Raw genomic sequence first — 16646 nt, forward strand, 5'->3', positions numbered from 1 at the left:
CTAATAGCAATCTAAGTCATATCCTTAAACAAGATATAATAACGAGATGGAACTCTGTATATATATCATGATACAGAGCTTATTAAAATCACATTCTTAAATACAGGTGTACTTGATTAGCAAGCTAAAATTAAATAGATTAGCCACTTGATATCAACATCATACGCAAGTTAGATAATTTTTATCAAAATTTTTAAAGAATGCTCAGATAATCTGAGCACAAAGTTTGGTCACACAATAATATCTATGGAAAAAATTAGTAAAATTTAGTCAACCTTCTGAATGTGATACAATAATAAAACCTTAAAAAACAGGACAAGATTTCTTTTAAAAGAAAAATTTATGCAACCACTACATATGGTAGGCATAATTCTAAATTCGAATTTCAAACGCCTTAAGTTTTTAATAGAAGAAGAAAAGGAAGATATATATAAAACAACCTTAAAAATGCTAAATGATATAATTAGATGATAATCATGAGCCAATGCCAACTATCATTTATAACTCTTCTAATTTATCCTACACTCCCAAAAAACCGTATATTCTAAATGAAACATTTAGAGAATTTATAGATGATTCTGATGAAGCATCAATATTTACCTATGAAAGCTGTGAGGATTAACTTAAAAGACTCATCGTTCATAAGACAAATAACAATGACAATATTTTGAAGTTATGGAAGCAGGAAAATTCATTTCTTTTTTTGAGAAAATTAGTGAATAAAATTTTGTCAGCCCCGACAAATTCGTCTTCAAGTAAAAGGTTATTTTCTGTAGCCAATCGCTTATTAAAATAAAGACTTATACAATTGAAATAAAAAATAGGACATCTTCTTTTTATAAATAAAAATTTCTATTTATAAATTGTATTTATTCTTTATTATTAATATGGATCATGGAATTAGAGAAATAAATAGAATAAATTCAAAAAAGTTTAAAATTATACCAATAGAGTTTTGAAAAATTTAAAAACACCGTGAATTTTTGGGAGTGAATTATTGCCTTTTATGAGCGGGTGGGTCGGAAAATTTTTTAGTGGTAAGCGTGAATTTTTTATTGCCACCGAGAGCGGGCAGGCCGTGACTAAAAAATTAGGCCCGAGCTCACCTCTATCTTTTGACTCTATTTATCGTTTTAAAAGGGGAAACATTTTTTGAATATTATGACCAACCGTTGACAGATTACATTATAAAACACACTAAACTGAAATCAAATATAATAGGTTTGCTGGAATATAATAATGGTTACACTATAAAAAAAACCATACATTAAATGCCGTCACACCTGAGAATGGGTCAGGAAACAATATCTAAGTGTATAAAATCATTATGGAGGAGTAGGAAAAGGGTTGCAAAATACATAATAGAAGAAACGCCCCTCCCTCTGACGTTATTCAGATTCGCAAGGAATATTGTAATAAATGAAAAATATGTTCTTTGAAAATATATATTTCCTTGACTGGGTTTAGTACTCATATTATATCACACTATGTATGGACAACTTCTAAGTTACCTCCCTCCAAGGGAAAAATATATCTGTATTCTGTACTATAAGAATAGGCGGGCTAAAAAAAATACACAATTATCGACGGGGCTTTCAAGGCGATGAAATTAAAAACATACCTCGATGAATTATCGTTAATATTACTATCAAATTGAATAATAATAATGGATAACCCGAATTCATCTAGCGAAGTTTGTTAGTAAAAGCTATCAAAATATTTTATTTTTACCTCCATTTTCTCCATAACTATTCCGATAGAAAATTTTTCAGAATTCTTAAAAATAAATATAACTTTTTTGCATATGATTTCGCCAATTTTTATTCGCATACGAAAACCCTTATTTCTTTTCAAATCTTTAGTAGCTTTATCAAATTTATATATATCCATAATTTCGCCAATTTTTATTCAGTAGTATTTAAAATATAAGATATTTATAACCCTTTGATGTGTCAAATTTAGCGATACTGAAATTTGACATTTAATATAAATTTAAAAAAATATCAGAATTTTAAGGTAAGTTTGAAAAAATTTAAAATTTTATTTTAAGGTGAAAATAATATTTTAACTATTTCTTTATTAAATAATATTTTTTTTCTCAACATATTTTTACAAGAATTGTCGAATAAAAATAATTTTATACTAAATGCTTTTGTCCATTTTTGAATTTTTTTTACAAAATATCACGTATGCACTGTAATTGTAAAATATATCATTAAATAGTAAACTTAATTTTTAATTTATAATATCTTATGGCTAGTTAAATACCATGTTTGGACTGGGCTAAAAAATCAACTTTCACATAGCCCGGCCTGAGTCCAGCCCGGCCCTAAACTCGTCTAGCTCAAAAACTATTAGGAATGAAGCTTTGATTTAAATTTTATTTTTAAATTTCGGATTGGGCGAAAGATTAATATTACATTTGTTTGATATGTAACCTATAAATTTCTCAAGTTGAAGTTGCTAGTCTTGTTTGATGATAAAACCTCCTGGCACATCTTATAACGAAATTTATACCTTGTGTTTATTTTTTATCAAAATTAAAATATTTTGCGAATTTAGGAAAAGATAATTCTATATTATCATCATTTCCCAGAGAAATTACTTTGTAAATATGATCTGTACCAAAATTATCTTCAATATAAATCTATTGTCGATATTTCAATTATTTTGAAAACTAGATTTATAATGCATATTTTAAATTTCAAAATTAAATCAAATAAAAAGATTATTATTTTGGATTAATTATGAATATATTTCAATAATTTTTATGTATATTTATTATAAAAAATTGAAAGTAGCTCTTTCACTTCGCTACTTTCTAAATTAGTAGCTCACTAAAACTACCACTACTAAAATAAATAGCGCGCTACCTTAACAACACTTACAATTAAATAATCTTTTAATTTAGCAAATAAATTCTAAATATATATAAGCGCAAAAATGCTGTTATAAATTATTAAATAAATATAAGCGGCAAATGTTCCTGCCAATTTAATAATTTTCGAGGATTACATAATATTTTTAAATCTTAATTTAAAATCGGCTAAATCGAGCCGTTTAACAACATAAGTCAAAACAAGAAGGTAATAACATGAATTTTAATAATGTATGATATGAGCTATCTATCTTTATTATATGTTTATATATTATATAAAAAGTATACATCATTTAAAAATATTTATTGATATTATGGCATATTTAAAATGTTTTTTTTTAAAATCAAACTATTAAAAAAATGGTGATAATATCGTATTTATATTTTAAATGTTATAAAAAATAAAAATATTTTGTTGCAAAAATTTATGAATCATTTTCTTCCACGTATTTTATTCCTATTTTAATCCCATTTTTAGGAAAGTTGATACCATTTTTTTTAAATTTCGTGTTGTCAGGAGTTAAATCGGAATTAATGTCTCCAGGGGCTAAGACGAATTTTATGTTGGACCCTAGAATTAAAGTTAAACCAATTTTGATCTCCAGCATTGCAAAACGTAAACCTATACAATTTCTAGGACCAAAACCGAAGGGCATATAACTATATTGTTGTTCCATAGTTCTATTAAAAATTATGAATGTTATATATAATTATATTTTAATATATTATTTTAGTTTTCAAAATAATTGTCAATACAGTTAATAATCCATAAAAACAGCCCTTTAAACTCCTAAGCCAACAATTTTACCCCTTGGTAACTAAAATATGAAATATTTCATTTATAAAAATGGATACAAACTATTGACCCTCTGAGGTGTTCATGCCTCCCTCTCCCTCCCTTGTTATAAAAAAATATACTTAATCTTGCTAATAAATTGAACGACACGCAAAAATTTAGTATGATTTTCTATCTAGAGAAATAAAAGATTTTAAAAAAAAATAAGCTTCACTTTTCTTATTTTTACAATAATTAGAAAAATCATTTAAAAATTCACATAAAATTAACTATTCAAGGAAAAAATTAATTTTTATACATGGTTGAGGATAGGAATTACATCAAAATTCTCTTAAAGACTTTGGTCAATTAGCTAAAAATATTGTGATATAAAAATATATGTAAATGATATAGACTGTGTATATTTTTTGTTCGTATATTGGGTAACTCACTGAAACTTGGGAAAATTTTTAATATTTTTTTAAATGTTTTATTATTTAAATATTTTAGAAGAATTTTCTTTATAAAAAAGAATAAATATGCTATCGTCTGGATATTGGAAACTTTTTGATGTATAATAATTCAAAGTTTCATTACTCAAAAATTTTAAGAATCGCATACTTTTTTCGTTCAATTAGCGTAAATTTGGATTATTTTTTTTATTAAAAAATAATAAATATACCATTGTCTGTATTGGATAAAAAATTTTAGCAATAAGAATTCAAAGTTTCATTACTCAAAAGTTTTAAGAATTTCATAATTTTTATATATTTTTTTAAATTTAACAAATATATTTCCCCTCTTTTTATGGATTACATAATCACACGTGTTATAATAGCATGAAAATGGAGAAAAATGCAACATCTTACAGAGTAAGATGCTCAACATGTTCAAGCAGCTATTCTATTTGGAAGGATTTAATATTATATTATTTAGATTTTATTTTATTAATTAAGCACTATATTTGAAAATAAACAAAATTATTCATCAATATCTTTTTGTGTCCAGGACATCTATAAGTGACAGTCTTCGTTTAATAGGATTAGCAAAAAGTACTATTGAAATCAATAAGTTTTATTAGGTATATGTAATATTTAGAAAAATTTGCTGCCATACACAGGCCATCTCTTTTGAAAAAATAGGGGACACTAAGCATGTTATCGAAATGGATGAGTGGCATATAAGGAAAAATAACACAGGGAGGATTTTAAAATAGAATGCCATTTGGGTTGTAGGTGAGATATCGAGAAATGATGAAATATTTTTTATAGCTGAAATTGAAAATAGAGATAAAGGCCCTTCTGGGTATAATCAGTAAGTACTTCCATACTGATTTACTATAATGATGAACAAATGGAAGGGATAAATTAAATATTGATAAATCTTATAATTAAATATTTTTCCAAGTGACAATCTTAATAAAATGGATATGATCATTACTCAGTCAATCATAGCAGAAACTTTATATAAGACAAGTGATATATATTTAGTGTATTGAATCGACAATATCAATTACAATAATCCCAGGCCCTTCCCACATGTAATATAATATTTGTTGTATTCGATTATATTAAATCAACATTGTCAATTACATTAATTCCAGTCCCTTCCAACATGTTATATAATGTACTATGAAAAGTTATTATCATTTACATTAATCCCATTCATTCCCTATCCACATCTCTCTACAATAGAATGTAATATTTAATGACAATTTTCTCAACCCTGTGACACACGTTACGTTATGTTAATTTTTATTAAATAATTTTTGTTTAAATTTTATTCAATGCATATAGTAATATTATACTACATTACATTTTAATGGTCTTTTAGTTATAATATATATATATTAATCTCTGTAACATTGCTGGCGGCTAAACGTTAATATAATGAAAAATTGATATATTTAATTTTTTTTTGTTGGCTTAGATATATTGAATTTTTTCTTTATACTATTTACAAAAATTACTTTTAGTTTCATATTATTATTATGTAATTTCATCCAATAAATTAGTGACAAAAATTACTTTTAGTTTCGTATTATTATTATTATATACTTTCATCCAATAAATTAGTGAGCTAACTCTTACAATATGGATCATCATTATATTTGAAAACGGGAACTATATAACTTTACCTCCATTTTTGAGGAATCTTTTCATTTTCCAGTATTCTGTTCTAAAATTTTATGGAAAATCTTATTCCTTCATTTCATAATGTTTAGACTTTCTATTGGAAGATCATCAGAGAGTTTGATTTACCCCCCCCCCCCGTCAAATCAAGGATGAGTGTAGGAGTATATAATTATGATGAGAGATCAGTCCACATTTTTTCACTAATCTATGGAAAATCAATTGTTTCAGTATTTACATCTATAGTGAAGGCATCTGTCATTGATTTTAATATCCTCTAATTGATTTGAGTTGCAATGCCTGGGATGACTTTACAGTTTATTACATCTTTCTTTAACCCTTTTAAGAGAGATCAGAATGTAATCTATTTGAATTTTTCGTGTACCGCTCTCATGATAAATGTTTGTTGCTTTTCTTAATGAAGGTGTTAGTTAAGGCACGGTCAGGTTTGGGCAAATCTCAATACAAGTTTCCCTTTATTTACATCCCCATATCCAAACCAAGATAAGCCTTCCCTGGCCAATACAAAATTTTTAATAGCCAGTCTATGAGAACTACTAATGTCAAAGTTAGATCATGTGAGGATAATACCTACACATTTTTATTGTTCACTAATTCATTTTAATCGAATTTAAAACCGTCTCCAATTATTTATATCGATTGGCTTTTTCCACTCGTCTCTTGTATACATGATATATTACTTTTTATCTTTCCCAACATAGAAGCCAATTGGTCCTACTTTTAGGAGTATTAATATTAAACTTGTGAATTGGGTCTTTTTAGTTGACTTTTAGTTTTATTTTTCACAGAATAGAGATCTACATCATGCGCGTGACTTGGCGAGAATGCCCTTATTATAATTTTTTTTATTTTAGATTTATTGAACATGTATCCTAGTACCCAGCTGCTCTAACCTGACGGTGATCGGAGTAGTATTTCTAAGCTATATTTTTTAAATTTCTATTTGATCATCAGTCAACAAAAAAAATCTTGAAAATTAAACAGTCGCTACGAGATTTGAAACAGGTCATTCACTATGCATGGTGTACATTTGTCTTACTCAGACACCTTAATAACCAATTTTATTTTATACATGAGTGTGATTAGCTAAATGATATAGATTTATATTTTTTGGTGTATTATTAAATAAAGTTTTTTTTAAAATAAAATCATATCTTTGTTGATTGATTGATTTTTTATTTAACTTAAATTGTTATTATAGCCTAAAAATATATATTTCGTTTAAATTGTTTTTTTATAATACATATATATATATACCTTATTTTATTTTTATTTTTAGTATCATTTTAGTTTTAGAATAAAATTATTATAACTTATAACCGTTTTTCTTACCATTGTTATTGTTATATAACAATCTTAGTGTTTTTTTAAATAATAAAAAAATTAAACTAAGCACAAATTTAAATAATTCTTAAATAATAAAACGACAGCCAATCAGGTTCTGTGAACCTGCAAGGCCATACGGACACAAATAAGAGATAAGGCTATTATAATTTCTTATGGATTCGCCACCTTAGACAGGTCTGGGACGCAATTTTTCTCATGAACTCTAGTTAGGTCTATAGTCAGCTACAACAATCTGTAGCAGAATATTTAGGATAAGATGTCAGTCATTATTATTCTTATTCTATTAATTTTAAAAGATTAAAAATAACAATTTTATATTTTTTTTAAACAATATTATAAGTCATAACTCACGAGTCTTTTAGACAAAATCGATCCGGATCAAATTCGTTAGGCGATGGCCAAATATTCTCATCTCGGTGCATTGCATAGACAGGCACTTCAATGACAGTACCCTTTTTGATTAATTTGTCTTCCAAATAATAGTCTTCAGAGGCCACTCTATCAAATAATGTTATTGGAGGATGTAACCGCAAAACTTCTTTAATTACTTGATCCATATACTTTAGGCTCATAATATCATCGTAATTTAAGAGATCAGGTCTAAAGCTTCTATCTATTTTTTTTGATAATTGTTTTGGCATAAAAAATTAATGGGTTACAAGGAAATTAATTATTAGACAAACCTAATTCTAAAATTTCTCAATCTATTTAGTTTACTAAACAATTAAAAAGCTCCGAAATAAACATTTCATTGTCCACTCAACAAACTTCTACGTATTATAAAGATGATAAAATAAATTTTAAAATAATTTTTAATTATAATTAAATTCAAATCTGTTTTACAAATATTATATATACTCCATAATAAATAAAATTACATTTTTGGCTAATCTTTCGTTTTATTTCCTGCCTTAGATTCTCTTGAATTTCAGAATGACAGGCTAAAGTGCGAGCTGTCCAACTTAGAGCATTTGCAGTTGACTCATACCCAGCTATGAAAAACAGTAATGCGTTAGAGATGTACTCCTCTTTGGACATTCCAGTGGTTAATATATTTTGATTTTCAACTTTTTTGGTTTCGATGCTGTCCTCTTCATTCATGGTCATCATATCATCAGAAATATTATGAATATCTTTCTTACATCCATTTATATTAGTGGTGTAGTCATTTTCTTTAAGCGACCCATTTGAATTCGATTGATTTGATTTATAAATATCATGGGAGTTAATGAGCAATTGTAAATAATCATTTCTACATAATATATTGAAATCAAGAGTTATATCAGAAAATTATATATTACAATTTAGATATTTTTCCATTATTTGAGAAAGAAATAAGTAGATAAAATTAATTCACAACTTCAAATATATGAATTCAAATCTTTAGTCTATTTGGATCCTGTTAGAACGAAATAAATTGCAGTCAATGTTAATAGATGCAAAAAAAAATTATATCAAGTTTTAGTTTGAAAATTTTAAGAATATCCTAGGACTTCATCTTTAATAAATTACATTTTAGATGATATTTTTAATTTATTAATTTAGTTATTATAACGTTTCCTACCTTTTAATATTAAACTTTTTCCGCCTCTCGATGGTATTTTCAACGATGTCAGCAAAAAACTGCATTGGTGCATCTTCAATAAGTGATATTTTGAAGTAATTAATTAGAGGGATTATGATTGGGAAAAGTCCTATCACAGCCAATATTGGTCTCGTTATCTCAAAATCAAACACCTTTTTTGCATTTCTTTTTTTTATTATAATAGTTTATGTCAATTTTTTTTTAATTTTAACAATTATTAATATACTAGCAATCAATGATCTGCATCGGCCATAATTTTTCAAGCCCGGCTCGGCTAGAAATTTTCTTAAAAAAATTATGCCGGCCCAACCCGAACCCGAAATATTTTTTAAGTTTTACCTGCCCGGCCTGAATTTAAATAAATATAGAAATTAATTATTCAAAATAATGGATATATGTTATATGGCGTCTAGTTTCCATAAATAAAATCAAATATTTCAATTTTACATTAAAAATTCAACATAACATTGATAAATTCAGATGTATTAAAAATAATTCCAAGGCTCGACCCAACCCGGTCCGAATTTTTTTAAAAAATAATAATACCGACCTAGCCCGAACCCGATTTCTTTTTAAAAATAGGCCCGGTCAGATCGCTACTAGCAATAGCATATTACCTGCTAGGAAGACGAAAAATTAATTGATTTGGGTAGATTAGTTGTTATAATAATCAAAATTTAGTGAATCATTCATGTGTTAACCACTGAGGGTTATAAATTCATCCTACTATTAGAGGTGACACCAAATATAATTTATCTTAAAATTTCGTAGAATTGAAATCAAATGGTCATTACAGTTAAATAGTTATTCTAGAAAGGCGGTCAATATAAATGACCACAGTAAAAAGTAGTTAATGAGGCGCTCATTATAAAGAGGTTCCTATAAAGGCCGTAACTATAAATAGACGGGTAATGATTAGCGTTGAACCTTATTGATTTTTTAAATCTGTTTTATTAAAATAATAGATAGCCTCGTAATTGTCTGAATCCAGCAAGTACTAGGTATTTTTTTGAAGGCAACTAGGGAGTTCCACGCTACGGGGTGGGATTTTGGAAGCCACCCCGTGATTCCGAAAATAAAAGTTGTATTGTATTTAAATAAAATTTGTTGGTTATTTACAAAATTTCCATATAATGACGAATGCCAGATATCATTACAGTTAAACATTCACTTTTTAAGGCTTCTCAACTGATGAAAAATCTTTTTTTTATATTTTTATTCCTTTTTCCACCTTATACGTAAATTAAAATTTAAAAATTTTTTACTAGAATTATATATAATATTTTTCTTGCATAAACAAATTCAATGGCTTTCATAAGCAGAGTCGGCCCATGGCCCAACTGCCGGGTATGGGCCTTATATTATATTTTCTAACGGGCTTGGAATTTTAAAAATTTTAATGAACTTACGTCTACAAATATTTTAATTTAATTTAGCTATTTAAAAGTGTTTCTAAATTTAAAAAATATTGTAACTTTTTTTCTTTCTAATAATTATAATTTCAGTTATGCAAACACAATTTTAAATACAGTTAAATATTGTTTTATTTTCATTGAATACAATAAATTGGACAATAGGCCGGCACGGCTTACGAAACCCTCTCTGATACACACTACAGTGTTGTGCAGATTTCATTCAAAACATTTCCATATTTATTAATTTATTTGAAAATAAAATTATTTGACTTGCAAAAAATTGTTAAAATAATATATTTATATATTATAGTTAAATAATTTTATTTACAAACGAATTAAAAAATATGGAAATGTTTTGAATTAAATCTGCACAACACTGTAAAGGTATGCAATGGGCTAGTTTTCGGAGCGGGGAAAAATTTTTTTAAACATTCAGCGAGCGGATTTAAAAATATTTTTAGGCGGATGACGTTTAAATATTGTTATGGCGAAATATAGAACAATTTTATTTCATAATATTGCAATTTTATATCATTAGCTATACTAGCCATTAAAATAATTTAAACATTGGTTAGATGGGCTAAGCTAAACCTTAATTTTTAAAAAAATCATAGTTAGGCGGGGGGGGGGGAAGAGGGGAAAATTTAAACGACAAATGGGCAAGCTTTTTGGATAAACCCCGCTCATTACAGACCTTTAATACACACTACAAATCATGCATAAATTGAAATCTCGATTTTATCCTCTAATATTTACAGTAAATTATCTCACGTATTATATATATCATTCATTTTAGACTTTAATATAATAATCGAAAAGCCCAATCCATGCTGAAGGATGTTTCCCATTTTATTTAAAAAAGCATGTGTGAACTATTTGGAAATAGACTTTATAAGATTTACCTCGATTTTTTAAAAAAAAGAAGAAAAATTAATGCTGTAAAAATGGTAAGTTTCTCATTTTTATATTTACATAAAAAATATATATTTTTATATCGGATCTAACAATATGCATCCATGGTGTGCATCTATCATCTTGCACAATTCACAGATGTGTCAATTTGGTAAATAAATATTTTTTAGGCCTCCTGTCCAAATTAAACATTTAAATAAAATTCCTAAGCCCATAAAAAGTTTCAAAATATTTTCCCAAGCCCGGCCCAAACCTAAAAATTAAATTTTTTTTATTTAATGAAAATAAACAATATTTAAGTATAATTAAGCAGTCAATTTGTTTACAATACTAAAATTTGTTATTGTTAGAAAAAGAAAAGAATTGCAATATTTTTTTTAAGTTAGCAACTTGTTTTAAATTAGCTAAATTTAACTTTAGGTCCAAGACCATTAATCAAAAAGTCAGATCCGGTTCAAGTCCGCTAGAAAATATAATATAAATATGGACCGAGGAACCGGTCATGAAGTCTCTGTCAGTAACGGACGATCTAAAATATATTTTCTCAGTTTTTAAGAAAATTAACGTATTATGCTATGTTAGTGAATAAAATTAACAAGAGCGCCTCGCAGATACATATAGAAGATCTTTATAAAATTCGCCATATTGTAGATAACAATCATCTGAAATTATGAAGTTATTAACACAACCCACCAATAAATTTGAGCAAAATGGACAAAATAATGGTCAATGGAGACCAGACCATTATTTCAAAAAAAAAGAATGAGAGATTTGTTAGTGTTAAATACAAGTAACATTGTTTATTAATGTTGTATTGTAGAAGACTTAAGGCTCAGGCGCGTACGCAGCGGGGGGGGGGCAGGGGGACAAATTCCCCCCCCCCAAAGCCAAAAAATGCAGATGCCGGATTATATTTTTCAAAAATATTATTGTTAATATTAATTTATATTTGTTAATATTTATTCTTATCTCATATATACACATATATATATATATATTTTATTTATCACATTCATCTACTAAGTTATTTTATCAATCAATTTCGATTTCAAGTTTTCCTTGGCGTAATTTACCTATTATTTTCAAATTTTAGTGGCGTAATATTTATCTAAATTTCTAATAAAATAATAATTATCTCTGAAACTCCTTGTCCAACAGGGAGAAAAAAATTGCAAGCTTGTCCAACGAGATCGAGTCTCCGCCACAGTAACAGCTATTTTGGAGTTAGAAGAGCTGATTATTAATGCTATTACTGAAATATCACAATGGCTTGAAAGAAATATTTCCTCAGAAGCAAGAAAATTATTGGATTCAATACTTATTCCAAATTTTTTTTCTCATTAGAATGTATTATTTAATTATACAACTATTTTATGTAATACTTTTAAAAACATAACATTGACTTGATTAAGAAGATGAGAATAGCGGAGAGCATTTTATTAGAACTCAAGGAAATAGAGCTAGTGTTGTTGAAGAATTTCATATTTTATATGTTATTGTTGAGTCAAAAGCAGAGCTATACGTGTTAAATATTTGTCCCCCTCGACTTGCAGCAAGCAAGCTCATCATCAAAACATTAATATAGGATCAGTAGAAGAGTATTATAAAACAAATGTCCCCTCTCCCAACCTTTTTCATATGGTGATAGAAAAAAAATATAAATATTTGTTATATTTTTATCATGAAGATGTTAAAATATCTTATGATGCCTTATTAGCTGAATAACTATGATTAAAAGATTAACTATGGTTGATACAGTCCCAAAAAATGCTATGGATGCTTTTTATTTCAAACACATTTTAGATTATACTCCCAATTATTAAAATGGTTATATATATATAAGCAGCTCTTTAGTAAACTAATGAGAGAACATTCACTTTTTTAAGAAGAATAACAGAGCCTTGCAGAGGTACCATTTGCAGGACCAGGCCCAGATTTTATTTTAAAATTTTTTCCGGCCCGGGTTTTTTTTAAAAAAATTTTCAGGCCCCGGCCCGGCTGGCTTAGCCTGAATTTTTTAAAATAAATTATATTTATTTTTGATATTTATAGCTAATAATGGCGATTTCAAATATTTGGTTTTAAAATATACAACTCGGCTCGGATATTTTTTCTTAAAAAATTTTCAGGCCCAGCCTGGGTGTTTTTTAAAAAAAAATTACGAGCCCGGCCCGGGTATATTTAAAAAAATTAAAATACGGTCCGGCTCAGGGGCCGGGCCTGCAAGTCTGTGAAAAACATACCTATGAAATACAACATCTGAAAGTAGATTGAATGATTTGGATCTTTTGAATATTCATAGACATTTAACGCCAAGCAAGGATTGATAATTGAAAAATTAGCTCAAAACATACAAAATACAATTATTCCTAAGAAACTTTTTGTGTATTAATTTATATTTACAACATTTAAATTTTTTATACTTTATATATTTTAAAAGCTCAAAAAATTCAAATTTCAATTTTGGGTCATTTAGGTGATTCATATCGTGGGTTATATTCACTTTATATTTTATGATTCACATTTAAATGCCGGTTTATATATATAATTTTTTTAATTCACATTAGTTTAAAATTGTGTATTAGAAAAGTTATTAATCCTAATAAATTTATGCTTAGTATTTTTAATTAAAAATATTATTTCTTAAAAAATTTTATTATCCCCCCCCAGACCAAATTCCTGCGTACGCGCCTGTTAAGGCTTAAAACGATATATTATATTTAATATTAAATTGATGTTTTGAAAAGATAAAAATGATTTTTATAATATTAAATTGATTAAATTTTACCGATTATTATATTGTATCATTCAATAAATAATATAATGATACCTGGTGATAGGTAAAATTTTGGTCAAAATTACTAGAAATATAAGATGGAATTTACAAAATACAACTTAACATATCTCAAACCTTTAATAAACCTACTAGCCCTGATTCTAATCAGATCAGTTATTTTTAAGTCTTCTACACGATTTAATTTAAAACATTTCCATATTTTTTAAATTCACTTGTATTAAAATTATTTAATTATAAAAATTGATTTTAACAATTTTTTGCAAGTCAAATAGTTTTATATTCAAATAAATTAAAAAATATGGAAATGTTTTAAATTAAATCTGACCTGGGTTCTCCCCTATTCATAATTAATTTTAAAAGATTCGAGATACCTAACAAAAGCATGGTTGTTTTCCTTGTGCGAATCTAGATCCAATCCAAAAGCGGTTGAAGCAATTACATCCATAGTATAACACCCAAAAATGTCTTTGGTATCGACAACTGCAGTGTCTTTATCTTCATCATTTTTATTGTTATGAATAAGATTTAGATCGCCATTGATTGAGTCCTTTAAGTGACCTACCATTTGAGAGGCGCAGCTGAGAATCAGTGGAAACATATTGTATTTCATTTTGTGGGAGGTAAAAGTAGGTAATATGAGCCTCCGTCCCAAGCGCCATTCTTCATCTGTGGTGGAGAAAATTGATTTACTTAAAAATTTATTACGGACTGGAAAAATTCTTCGATTAGAAAAATTGGAAAAACTTTTAACCAATATATCCTTAAGGTAGTTAGGATCGCTTATCACCAAAACCAAGCTTTGGCCTTGAGCTACGGCGTAAAATTGTCCATATTTATGGTTCCAGTCCATGAGACATTTTTGGAAGCCTTTAAAATATATCCATAAGAATGTACCAAAGAATGGTAAAGGTAAGGGATGGTTATAGCCGCAACGGAATAGTTTTATCACTGGAATTAAACCATAAATAATTAACCATGCAAAAATAAGGGTGTAAATAAGTGATAGATAATGGTTGCCTAAATAATCAAGGATGTTATACATAACTGGATTGCTGGATTTTGGTGTTTTAAAAATGTTTTTTTATAATATAAAATAATAATCTAATAAATAGTATATATAAACACTCTTTTTTTTCTAAATTATTATATGTTCTTGTTATCTTTTGTGTTACATTATTTAAGTATAATTGATTAAAAAATAATCAATTCATCTTTATAATGACTTTTACAATAGGATCTCCCTCAGGCCATAAGTTTTACGAAAATAATTATAATTAAAATATTTTTAATTTCAAGAGCATAAAATTGTAAGGCATAATAGTTATAATTATTACAATTTACCGATATTATCTATTAAAGGTCTATTTATTGGTAAATATTAAGTTATAAGTGATTTGAAATATTTTATTTTATTCGAAAAAATGTCTATGGCTCAGAACTTGGAATTAATCAAAATTCCGTTTAAAAAAATATGAAGTGTTAACAGGTGTGTAGTGGCGGATTTGAAGCGGATTCTAGATTTGAATCCCTTCATGGAATTTTTATTTTTTTAAAAAATTTACAAGCTCTACTATTAAAATTTTATAAAGACAGTAATATTCTTTTCGGCTTTGAAAAAATATGTATTTATATTTTATATATACTTTTTACATCATAAAATATAAGTAAAGTTTTAGATGCTAATGGTTCCATGAGATAGATTTCATGAAAGTCAGTAGGGTCTAAAAATAAATTAATCAAATATCTAGGGTCAGGGTTAACAAATTAGGTCAAGCATTAAACTAACATGAATATAGTTTATTTCCCTTCTTTTGTTTAAAATAAAATGTCAACTGGGAATCTTCTCCGGGATTTAGGACAAAATAATTACTATTTTAAAAATAAAATGGCGTTTTTTTAAATATGTTTTTCAATAAAAAATATAAAAAGAATCAGGTCTAAAAATTTAACTTTATAAGTCGGGCTCAAGTCGTTTAACTAAAAAAATATAATTTACACAAATCTAATAGCATTTACTTTTTATTTAAACGTTTTTTTGATGACAGCTGTAAATAAATAGAACATATGAAAGTTAATTAAATCAATTTATAAAAATAATAAGGATCAGTGATGAAAAATATGGCACCTCTTAAATTAGGCATTTAAAGATATTTAGCGTTATCCGTGAAATAAAAGTCAAAAATTTAGTAAAGAAATCTTATAAAATAGGACAGTAATTAAATTTTTAAATAATATTGATATTGCTTTTCAAACTAAGTACGTCCTAGAAATGATATCAATTAATTTTAAATAATAATTTTATAGCATTTCAACTTATATTAATTATTATTGAATTGATTTATCAGCTATAGGTATTGTTATTGAGTGGTATTGGTTTTAAAAACTAATACAATATCTACCAGCTAGAGTCGTAAATAAAATTGATATTTACGCATTATTTTTTAATAAAATGATTGGAATTAATTAATTTTAGAAAATTTATATGGCATGATTACATATATGTTTGATATTAATCTAGAACTTGAGGCTAACAGTGGCCCCTACAACGGGGGAAGGGTCAAAGCAACTGCTTCTAAAAATTTGAGTGGGGGTAAGTTTTTTAAATTAATTCCATGGGATTTCTAATTTATGATATCGGACTCGACATTGTGATTCGATTAATACATATTAAATTAAATAATAAGTGATTACTTTTTGATAAATTTTGGTCGATGTTTAGCAAATCAGGTTGTTATCCGAGATTTCTTGTCATACAATTATTTTTCCAATTTCAAAATATACCCA

The 16646-nt window shown here is 26.9% G+C and overlaps 1 protein-coding gene across 1 annotated transcript; it reads right to left on the minus strand.

Annotated features, from left to right (window-relative positions):
• Positions 1-3176: 3176 nt before the first annotated feature.
• LOC135929117 (cytochrome P450 3A13-like) lies at positions 3177-14960 on the minus strand. Its single transcript, XM_065465625.1, has 5 exons — positions 14234-14960; positions 8718-8903; positions 8032-8405; positions 7505-7766; positions 3177-3559 (listed from the first exon to the last, which is right to left on the minus strand). Exons 1-5 carry the CDS (start codon positions 14902-14904, stop codon positions 3304-3306), a joined length of 1749 nt encoding a protein of 582 aa, XP_065321697.1. The 5' UTR covers positions 14905-14960; the 3' UTR covers positions 3177-3303.
• Positions 14961-16646: the final 1686 nt, after the last annotated feature.

Source organism: Gordionus sp. m RMFG-2023, chromosome 4, assembly GCF_954871325.1.
Source record: "Gordionus sp. m RMFG-2023 chromosome 4, tfGorSpeb1-WG-v2, whole genome shotgun sequence".
Classification (NCBI taxonomy): Eukaryota; Metazoa; Nematomorpha; class Gordioida; order Chordodea; family Parachordodidae; genus Gordionus; species Gordionus sp. m RMFG-2023.